The sequence below is a fragment of the Telmatherina bonti genome, assembly GCF_933228915.1.
Source record: "Telmatherina bonti genome assembly, chromosome: 13".
Classification (NCBI taxonomy): Eukaryota; Metazoa; Chordata; class Actinopteri; order Atheriniformes; family Telmatherinidae; genus Telmatherina; species Telmatherina bonti.
In genome coordinates, this window is record NC_136611.1 from 27,223,182 (window position 1) to 27,234,529 (window position 11,348).

The 11,348-nt window shown below is 39.5% G+C and overlaps 1 protein-coding gene across 3 annotated transcripts in view; it reads right to left on the minus strand.

The window, feature by feature from the left end:
- Window positions 1-10,378, minus strand: part of ep400 (E1A binding protein p400) — a 34,185-nt gene extending 23,807 nt beyond the window's left edge. For all 3 annotated transcript variants that reach the window (XM_079251430.1, XM_079251431.1, XM_079251429.1), the window contains exons 1-16: window positions 10,243-10,378; window positions 7,929-9,289; window positions 7,739-7,846; window positions 7,519-7,603; window positions 5,098-5,489; window positions 4,483-4,761; window positions 3,162-3,347; window positions 2,904-3,044; window positions 2,751-2,823; window positions 2,372-2,409; window positions 2,215-2,272; window positions 2,044-2,133; window positions 921-1,034; window positions 627-817; window positions 364-541; window positions 123-259 (exon numbers count right to left, since the gene is read on the minus strand). In XM_079251430.1, coding sequence (XP_079107556.1) covers window positions 123-259; window positions 364-541; window positions 627-817; window positions 921-1,034; window positions 2,044-2,133; window positions 2,215-2,272; window positions 2,372-2,409; window positions 2,751-2,823; window positions 2,904-3,044; window positions 3,162-3,347; window positions 4,483-4,761; window positions 5,098-5,489; window positions 7,519-7,603; window positions 7,739-7,846; window positions 7,929-9,257 — 3,399 coding nt within the window. In that variant the 5' untranslated portion in view covers window positions 9,258-9,289; window positions 10,243-10,378. The remainder of the gene's footprint in view (window positions 1-122; window positions 260-363; window positions 542-626; window positions 818-920; window positions 1,035-2,043; window positions 2,134-2,214; window positions 2,273-2,371; window positions 2,410-2,750; window positions 2,824-2,903; window positions 3,045-3,161; window positions 3,348-4,482; window positions 4,762-5,097; window positions 5,490-7,518; window positions 7,604-7,738; window positions 7,847-7,928; window positions 9,290-10,242) is intronic.
- Window positions 10,379-11,348: the final 970 nt, after the last annotated feature.

Genomic DNA, 11,348 nt, shown 5'->3' on the forward strand with positions numbered 1-11,348 from the left:
GTTACTACATTTTCAGAGAATGATTACAGAAATGCATTTCTTTATTGGAACGTCTTGCTGGCAAAGCACTGAGCTATACATTTCTTCAATGAGAAATAGGAGTTCATTCGCCACAAAATTACCATTCTTTTAGATCTCCGCTCCTTCTTATTACCCAGGTACAAAAGAATCTTGAGGCCGGGACACCAGCGCTTAAATTCCAGCTCCCAACTTAACAACTTGCAAGTCCTTACTACAATAAGATGAGGTCCCCAGATGCCTTTGGAAAAAATAATAAAAACATAAAAGATTGTAAATTTTCAAAAACAAGTTAAGGAAAGTGATCTGTGACATAATCGTGTGCATCTTTGAAATGCATCATACCTTCCTGGCCTGCTAGGTGGGCCATGTAAGCCACTGTCTGTACAGTTTTGCCCAGTCCAGTCTCATCAGCTAAGATGCCATTGAGGTGTTTCTTGTGAAGGCTTGCCAGCCAGTCCACACCAATCTGCTGGTAGTCTCGCAGCAAACCATGCAATAGAAAAGGTGCTGGGGTGCGAGTCTGTGAAATAAAATGTGGGTTTAAATTTATCAAAAATGGCTTTTTTCCCCACTTTTTTTCTTTGAGTTTTGAGTGTGTGTCTTACTGATGAAGTGGTTCTGAGGCTGCCTTTAGGCAGGATTTGCTCTGTAGCAGCAGCCACTTCAGCTATGTCTCTTCCAGGCTTCCCATCGGAGTCAGAAGATGCAGCTTTGTCAGCACCACGATATTGGTCCACACTAAGCAGAGAGTCAATCAGAACTGCCTCAGGTGGACTGCCTGCCAAGCACTCCATTTCTGAAAAATAAAGGAAATGTATTACTTTGGAGTCACATCGATTTCTGCCTTTTATGAGATCAAGTTGATTGAACATGGCAGTGACTTCTGATCACTAATATACCTTCAGTCTCTGGCATATCATCATCATCACTACGAGGACTGGGCTGAGGCCACTCAAAGCCATCAGCATAGGCACCAGCATACTGTTTCACCACAGCATCAAGAGGCATCTCAGCTATAACAAAATACAAAAACATCTGATTAAGTTTCTAATCACAAATAAGATGATGAAGAAAAATAAATGTATAAAATATATAACAATAACAAAAAAATTAGATATTTGTATGTTATGTTATTCTGTTTATATGGTAGTAGTACAGTGTACTTCTAAGGACAAAAATGGATCAAGTTGGCAAAACCAATTAATAATACCACCTACATCACTACGATTCATTTTCTTGATACTGGGAAATTTTACATAGGTAACTGTGGGGCAAAGTCACATCAAACCAGTTTGGTAAGATCCTGTTTCCTGTTAGTGGTTTTATGTTAGTAAAAATCCTAATTTTAAAGCTATATCTTCTTTTCAGTGCTGCTTTTTTTCCCCCCAATTCACTTTTGCTCATTTTTCAATTGAGACCAGGGATCACCAATCCTGGTCCTCGAGGGCCGGTGGCCTGCAGGTTTTCCAAGTGTCCGAGCTGCAAACAACCAGTGTAATCAATAAGTATTTAGCCGGTTTTCCAGCAGGGTCACATGGAAAACCTGCAGGACACCGGCCCTCGAGGACCAGGATTGGTGATTCTTGATTTAGACCTTACTGGAGACTTTTCTTCTTCATTGGTTCTAAATTTAAAATTATGCCTTTCTTGTAGTTTCAAGCAGATAAAAACTATTAAATAAAGTGAAAAGATCTAGACAGAAAACAATAGATGAAATGTTAAATTCTTATTTAGCAGTATGTTTTCAGTGTACAACAAATTTAAGGAGCAACTGCAGCTAAATCACGGGCTTCTGAGGAAAACTGTAACCACGATGCATTGTGTGCAGGGGGAATTACATGTATTCGTTTTGATTTACTCCTTAACCTTACATTTTCAAATTGGCCTAGAAAGATTTAAATTCCAACATAATAAATCATATATCTGTTTGCAATTTAAGTGTGTTAATTATAACCAAGATGCCAGCAACAGTAGACAGGTTAACGGCACTTTTAAACCTCTTTTAATGGAAACTTAACATACCATCTTTGGCAAGCTCAGCAAGTTCTGCTTGGTGGTCTGCTTCCCCTTCCATGCTCTCCTGTTCCTCTATGGTGCTCTCTTCATCGGTGCCTAAAAGTAAAAACAGCTTAAAAAACAAAACTACTGTGTATTTTATTTTGGTTTTCCTTAAAAATCTCATCCAAAACATACCATCTTCATCAACTATGGACAAACTCAGTTTTCTTTTTTTGCCAGAGGTGTCTGCCTCCTTCAAAATGAAAAAGAAAAGATAAATATATTCATAAATTATGATTAGGAAATACATTTTTATCTTAAGTTTTTATTAGAATGTCATGACATAACCTACCGCTTTCTCTGCACTCGCTCCAGCTGAATGACCAGACACTGTAATGCAAAGATAAGTTTAGTACAAAAAAGCAACAAGTAGAGTGAACTAGCACAGACTAGCTTTAAATATCAAATGAGGAATGCACAGAGTAGCAGCCATGTACTACTTTCATTTTGCATAGTTGTATAAAAAAAAAACAGATTTTTATGAAAAAAGGGAAAATTGATTATGTTAAAGCTTTTCTTTGAGTGGAAAGTAACAACTGTGTTTCCACAACTTTACTGAGACTGTTTGGTTGTGAACACCTCACATTATGCTTACTTTGAGTGAGAGCATAACATTTTCTGATATGAATAAGAAAATATAGGTTTATGTTCAACAGATCAGCAGGAATTACCCGTAGCTTTTTGTAGGCCGAGTGCTTTGAGCTTCTTCTCATAAATTTGAAACTGGAGTTTAATTTCCACCACCTTTAAAAAAAAATGATCTCACTTAGAGAAATTCAAACATAATTTATGATTCAAAATATAGTCACAAGTAGAAAATATACCTGCTCAATGTTTGCCCAAAAGAATTCCACCTCTCGTGCAATTGTGCTGGCAATGTGACGGAGATGGATTTCCCTTTCTTTCAGTGATTGTTCTTCACTTTTCTTCTGCTCTTGATGGTAACGGGCACATGTGCGAACAAGCTGCAATGCACAAGACAGGCAGGCTTTCACAAATAAATGAGCTTTTACAATTACTTCCTTTCTTGTATAAATCTGTCATTTTAAAGCTCTCTCAGTGCATTATTCTGCCCAACAGACCTTCTTAGCAGCAGCCTCCTTCCATCTTCTCTCCTGAGCAAAGTCTGCTGCCATCCACTGCATCTCCTCTAGGAGATAGTCCCAGTGGGATTTTGGACGCGAAGCTTCCACAAGTTTGGGGAGTCTGCTGGCTGACCACTGGCCCTCCTTTCTTAGCTCAGAGATGCGTTGATGAACTTGACTCTCCTGAAGCAGAAAGTCACATGAGGATATAAGAGAAAAAAAACAAAACAAATACAAAAGCACATCCCTTTTCCTATAAATTTATATATATATATATATATATATATATATATATATTTATATATATATATGTAAATAATTGTCTGTTTGTATGAACATGGCGAATAAAGTGATTCTGATTCTAAATATATATATATATATATATATATATATATATATCTCAAAGTGTGTCATTTAAACTGCTTCTGAGCAAAATTTCTTGCCAGCATTAGTTGCCATGAAGAGTGAACAAGCTTTGTGGAACTGTAAATCCAGAGATGGTCATTTTTAAATTCATGACAGATGCATGTACTTACCAAACACAAGGTAACCACCAACATGTTAGACTGAACCCTGAACTTACTTTATTGTTCAGCAGCTTGTAACAATCTAAGTTAATTATAATTAGTGTTTCTGCATCATAACAATTACTCACTTCTCTTGTGAGTCTGTAACAGTAATCACGTTTTTTTTCAGCGTGTCTTACGGAGGTTTTTAATAATTAGATGTAAACAGCAGCCGGATACCCCAAAAATGGTGGAGAAAGCCGCAGTCACGTCCTGGACCATTCACCATACGGCTACATCATAAATGGTTTCTCTTATTATGGGAAAGCTCCAACTTTAAAATATTGAATTAAAAAAGCTCTAAATAAATGTGATCAACAGCATATTCCATACAGTGGATATAACAAAGGGAAAAAAATTATATAGCTAAGAAATATACTCTTCTATAATCCAAACGAACCATTAATCTCTGGGTGCTTGACATCTGACTTCATGCATTTTGTGACCCTATCAAATATATATGGTGAGAATTTCATGACTTCATTACAATTAATTAATTACATTAGAATGACTGCGTTAAGAAATAAGCATTTGTGTGTAATTTCCTGGTACACCAATTACACTGATGTCCACGGTACTTCCGCTACTATCACAGCAACATTAGTGGTATATTTAGCAATTTTTCAGACCCTTTCAGTGAGTCTAATAAAAGAAAAAGTGACCAAAAGTAAGTCTAGCGACTTTTTCTGGTGGTCTCGGAAACTCTTGGTGAGTAACATTAAAAGAAAGTCTAGTTTATTCTTCAAACTCACCAGTTTGGCCTGCTCAACTTGCTTATCTTGAGAAGCTTCCTGAGAGGACATGGTTGTATTTTGACCAAAGCCACTTATTTTGACTGCTGATATGCCATTGGTTCCAGTAAGTTTTGACTGGGTGCTTGGGTTGACATTTGAACCGAGAGGACGAAGAGAACTGTGGGGAGCTGGAGTGGAGTTGGGAGCAGGAGACACCGATGTTATTGATACCGAGTTGGCCATCATTCTTTGAACTGGCTGGTTTGCCTCCGATCCAGGGCGAGCAAGTGCCACCGTCTATGGAGAAAAGAGATAAAAACATAAACACATGATTAAATGAATGCCTATAATCTCTTTCAGAGCCCCCTTTCCAATCAGCTGAACTAACTTCATGTCTGAATTAAAAGCTAAACCAATGATAAGAGCAATCCTCCCATTTTTTTTTTTTTTAAATGTTCAATCCTGCATGCCCCATGACGGTCTCTGTCTTTTCAGCATGTATCAATAAAGACATGAGAACCAACAATGTAGATGTGACAGTCTGAAGGGCTGCATGCTGTCAGACTGATGAAGCTTTTCGTGTTATTCATCTTAATTCTGAAAAAATCTCTTAATAGTTTCACGCAGACTGACCGCTTGTCCTGACGGAAGAATGGCCTGGGATTGTTGCTGGGGTTGCAGCTGGAGATGAATTCCAGCTTGCATCTGCTGTTGCAGCTGGGCCTGCAGTTGTGTGTGGGGGTTCACTGTGGCCAGAACAGGTCCACTTGTCTGCACTTTCACCTGTGCCTGGAGCTGACCACCAGGCTGAGCTGAATTTTCTAGTAACTGAGCCTGCTGTGGAATGGCCATGGGCAGACCTGCCATTGGGAGGGCACCTTGAGGCAGTCTGCCAGGCAGCTGGGGAGGAGGGGTGTGCAAGCTTGCGGCATTCTGCACTGGTGGTCCTTTGGATGGATCGTACTGTTGCTGGTTCTGCTTCTGCCCTGCAATCTGGACTGCTTGAGGAGTGGGCGGCATCCCGCCTGTAAACGTGTCAACGAAAATATGGGACAAAGGAGTAGCATAGAGAGCAACAAAGAGAAAAATTGTAAACAGATTAGGCTGAAAATTCAAAAGAAATGTGTCATAAAACCTTTTAGTTTTCTTTTTTGGACAAAAATCTTTAAATGATATTGTTTGCTAGTTGTCCCTTTATAATAAATTGAGAGACGCCTTTGTAAAAGTTCCATATTAATGTTGATAAGTAGATTGATACTAAATTATTTTTGTCTTAAAACAACTGTTTAATCTATAGATTTTAGAGCTCCTGAAATCTAATTTTAATGAGCTACATGTACTGTATTCATCAACAGTAGTATACTACTACCTGATGATCTGAGCAGAACAAATGAAACTCATACAGCAAAATGATTACAGGAAATGAAATCAATATGAGATTCTACATGTCTCTCAAATAAAACACTACTTTGATTAATGCAAAACCAAAACATTGCATTTCAAATGTTGAGAGAATGTGGTTTAAACATCAAAAAAATCGTACATGCAATAAGACATTTTAGAGAGAAAATAGAAATGTAACAAATAAAATTAAAAGAACAAGTCCTGAAAATAAAAGAGAGGGAGAAGAAAGGGGAAATAAAAAATACAGAGCAAACACTCACAAAAACGACACATGTTTAGCATGCATGAAGCGATGTCATTTTTGCAGTAACAAAGGCATCTGAATGCCTCATATAGCAACAAAGCACAGAGGTGAGCAAAAGGACACACATGGGGTTTGCAGACAGCAGGCCTGAGCGGAGCTGTGCACACTAAAGCAGCACCTGCCTTACCTCCCTGCACGTCACACCACCTTGCCTAGAGGTCATCAACACCTGGCCCTGACACACCCACACCACCACAATCGCAAAAACCTGTGCCGTGAACAAAACTTCTCCAAATGACTCCCATCCTACTAAGGCTGAGGGAAAGAAGCCAAGTCAGAACAAAAGTCATGAGATAACATGGACGGAAATCAACTCAATGTGAACATGAGATAAATAAAGACACTCTTGAAGAGTGATGAATGATGATTCAGATTCCATGGTGATGGTGTAGATACAGACACTTGAATAAAAAAGTCTTGTGAAAAAATGACAATGGGAAACCAAAACCTAACATGACATGTGGATTCATAAAATGGGAAAACAAGGAAATCCCATTGGAAAGTAAATTCATTCCCACAGGGTTCCCACTGTCTATGATCCACCTCGAAAAAAGATGGCAATACGTCAACACGGGAAGGTCAGCCCAAAGAAAGGCAACTAACGATGTTGGTGAAGAAAAATGGGAAACAACAGGTGATCAACAAGGAAAGGAAAAAAAATCATAAGACATGGCATCTTCCCACTGAGTGGCTAGTCTTCGACAGAAAAGGGAAGTCTTCTTTCCCATTTATCCTGATGGAGACAGTTGTTGCTGATACAGCTAAGCCTGACCTTCCTGTGGACTGCTGAGAAATTCAGCAGATGGATGAAGATCAGTGTTTTTGATGCTGCTTCAAGTTTGTAGAAGATGAATCTTGTAACTAGTTTAAAAAAATCTCCTTAGTCTGAGGAGGGGCATAGGTCCAGCAGCATCGAACAGAAAACAGAACGGCCTGGTAGTAGCACTCCTACCTTGCGCAGTTGGCATAAGCTGCTGGAGTGGAACGCCAGGTGATCCTAAAGGAGCTACACCAGGATGCTGGAAAATCAGCCCATGGCGACCAACGTCAATCCGGGGCCTCTTAGCCTGATCTGGGATTTAAAACACACAATACCCTCATAACGCAAAAAAGGCACTCGGCACAGAGCAATGACCTTCTGAAGACCTTACAGGTCACCTCTCCTTCCTCGGTATTAGGCTTCAACACAGAGCGCTAGTAGAGGATGCCAAATATCTATAAGCAGAAGCAATTAGAGGGAGAAAACCAAAAAGAAAAGAAAAAACGAAAAAGAAAACAAAACCCAAAGCAAACAGGGAAAAACAAAGCAACAGTAGAGACAGACGAGTCTATGATCCTTGCCCTACCTCCTTGCACCATAGCCTGTTGCCTCTTAAAGGCATCCATGTCTCCGGGGTTAGTAATGGTGCCAGAAGCAGACCCTTGGTGTCCCTGCAAAAACAATCTCTCAAGGAATCAGTGAAATATTATCTGTTTTAAAAGATTTCTAACAGAATTGAATTTAATATGAATTACAGTGAAACAAAGAAAAACATAATCTTAAGAGCTTAAAAATACTCCTATCACCTGAAACTGCTGCTGGGTAGAGAAAGCAGCAGAAACATTGGGAGGAAGCTGTGTTGCTATAGCAACTGGTGTCACTGCTTGACCATCCTTTCCAGTAACAACCTTTACCTTTTGGGAGGAAAAAAAAACCCATTTAAAACATTCAGTGGATGGAGAGTTCACAAACTGTAAAAGCCAAGCAATGTAGTACCTCATCATTGATAACCTCTGACTGCTCTTCCTCCTCCTCATCATCTTCCAGATCCAAGTCATTTTGTCTCAAGTATGTATACAAGGGAACACATGGCTTCTTTTTAAAAGCTAGATAGTCCATCATGTTCCCTTGGAGGTGTTGCAAGAAGAACAGTTCAATCAGATATTCTTTGAACACTTCTTTCAGGCTCTCCATCTTCTTTGTGTGATGCTCCAAGCACTGTTTTCTCAACTGGGCAATCTCCGGAGAAGAAGGAGCAATTTCCTCTAATTTCTTGGGAACCTGTTTCTTCACAGTGCTTGCAGTCATGGCAGAGGCTGCTAGGGCATTATTGGGTATCCCCTGGGGAGGAATAGTGAGGGACGGGCTAGAGGGTGGAATGGAGGTTGGTATGCTGAATGAAGCCGTAGCAGTGGTTCCTACACCTGCAACCACACCTTGTGCCGTCTTCTCAAATATCATAGGACGGCCCAACTGTCCTTGAATTATACTGCTGATTTGCGGAGGTAGCTTGGAAGTGGTGATATGACCGGGGCTGCTCAGAGTGGGGAGAGTAGTACTGGTGGCAACAGGACTTTGAGGTCCAAGGTGGTGGATGGTGCCTCCAGTCTGAGAGTGAGGCTGAGAGAGCCGACGCTCCCTCACAGACCCTGGTGCTCCTGGAGAGGATAGTTGTACCTGGCCAGACGTAGTTGGTGCAATCTGAGCCAGTCCTGTCCCCTCCTGATAAACAAAGTGGCCTCCTCCAGATGAACTGCCTAAACTGATTTGCCGCACTAACATGCCAGCTTCAACAAATCGTGTCGGGCTCTGTCCACACACTCCCAATGCTGCTGGGGGGGCCCCTGGCCTTGTGACACCTTGCAAAGGAACTGGACTATGCTGAGTGGGACTTTGGGGTTGAATGGGCTGAGGTACAGGAGAGGTGACCTGAATGTAGGAAGATGGTGCATGCTCAAACCTCCACTGAGATGTAGTATGCTGGAAACCAGGGGATGCAGGGTTCTGGATGGGAAGTGGAGTTAGAGTGATCTGCTGGTTAGCAGTCACCATCTGTCCCATATTTTGCAATGTGATGTTAACATTCTGGCCTGTGACTGGGCTTCGACTCATGATTATCTGATAATTGGGTGATTGGGGAGCTGAAGGGCTGGCAGCAGTGGAAAAAGTCGTCACAGGAGATTGAGGATGGGTAACTGTAGCTTGCTGCTGTGTAGCTGCCATGGATGGCTGCTGTTGTTGCTGCTCCTCTGCTTCTGACCCACTGACAGACTTTGACTTTTGAAGCTGTCGTTGAATATTCTGCGATCCACTTCCATGGTGCATTGCGTGACAGTGTTATGTCTACACACAATATTCTGTGGGAAGGGCACAACACAAAAAGTGACTATCCTTCAAACTGGCATGTGTAATAAATGGTAAATTAATTTACACTACATTATACAGAAATTTAAAGGGTAGCAGATTGGGAGGATGGACTACCCTTCTATAACAACTGCAACATATTTTGAAAAAGGCATTATGTACAAAGACTGTGTAATGCTATCTAAAATAGACAGCGTTTTATACTTTCTTGCTCACCAAGTACATACCTATCATTTACTTTGTAAAAGGTTTTAATCTTAAATTCTTTAGGTAACCAAGTTAAAACACATTTTTGCATATGTTTACATTCGTACGCGCCTTATAAAACCCAACCTAAAATGTTTTCTTTTTAACAGTCTATCCTATAACAGAAGATATATAAAATATATAAAATATCATTTATTATATTCAATACCGAATTCCTTATAAACAATGCGTACTTCAAATTAATATAGTAATAACTTAACATGACTGATAAATACGATAAATACTCAAACAGATGATATTGAACAACTACAGTAGTTACAGTTAGTAACTGTAAAAATACGTTCAAAAGTAGTAGTTTAGCACTAAATATGTTACAGATAAAAATAATAACCCGACGTGTAGAGCCAAAACTGTTGGGATATTGTTAACAACCCATCGCTTACGACCAATACTCGTCTAGCTACGGGGCGTTACGGTAGCTAGCGCTACATTATAGCATTACAGAGAGATAAACAGTCTGAATGTAGGGAAACGGTTTGGCTAAAAACTATATACAACTGGTGAAATACATTTTTAACATTAAACTGCAACAATCATTATACTGTAACTAGTAATTTTAACCGTAACAATATTAATTTCTGCCGACGCGTGCTAGTCAACGCTAGCGGTTAGCTTGTTTTTATTAGCAGGCCAGCAGTTAATGAATAAATAAATGTATCATATAAACGGAGTTACTTACAGGAAGTCAAACTTCTGCTGTAGTTTAAACAAATTCTAAGTCATATTTACAAATGGCCACATACTGTAACCGGTGTTAGTATATGAAATATAAAATGCTGATATTGCTAGCCGCTTTTCAATGTTTTGGAGCTAGGATAATTTCATTCAGCAACATGGCGACTGCGGCGACCTCCTGCGTGACCCGGATGTCGTTCCGACTCAAGGAAGAGGTATGGACAAATGACGTAAATAAAACTGTATTTACCATAGACATCATCTATACATGTAAAACACAAAAGGCAGCATGAACTACAAGTGGTTACAAAAATCTCTCATTTATCTCAAATTTCCCCGAATAACATTTCGGAAGAGGAGATTCTGGAGCTGTCTAATTTACAGTCTGAATTAGATGACTTGTTCAACCAAAAAGCCAAGGGAGCCTTCGTTAGATCAAGATCACGGTGGCTCGAAAAGGGTGAACAAAACTCTCATTGTTTTTTTTAACCTTGAAAGACATCATTCTAAAGTGAATAACATAATTCGTCTTAATGTGGATGGAATTATTACTGAAGATTTCAGACTCATCTCTCAGTACTGTAGCGATTTCTACAAAAAGCTGTATACCTCTAAATTCTGTCAAGCATCCGTAGACACTTTCTTAAATTCCTTAACAGTCAAAACTATCACTAAAAATGAAAAAGAAAGGTGTGACAGTTCAATCACTCTCACTGAAGTGACGGAAGCAATCCAACAATTAAAGATTAATAAATCGGCAGGGACAGATGGTTTGACTTCTGAATTCTATAAAACGTTCGCTGATGAACTTTCTCCATTCTTAGTAGAAGTATTTTTGGAAAGTGTCGATCAAGAAAAGCTGCCAACAACTCTGACCCAAGCCTACCCTTATTCTAAAATCAGACAAAGATGAATTATTTATAGATAATTGGCGACCAATTTCATTGCTTAATAATGACTACAAGATCTTTGCTACCATTTTAGCAAAAAGACTTAAATTTGTACTGGACTCGATAATTGTGGAGACCCAATCTGGTTTTATGTCCAGGAGACACATTATAAATAATATCAGGTTAGTTTTGGACATACTTGACTACTCAGAAATTATAG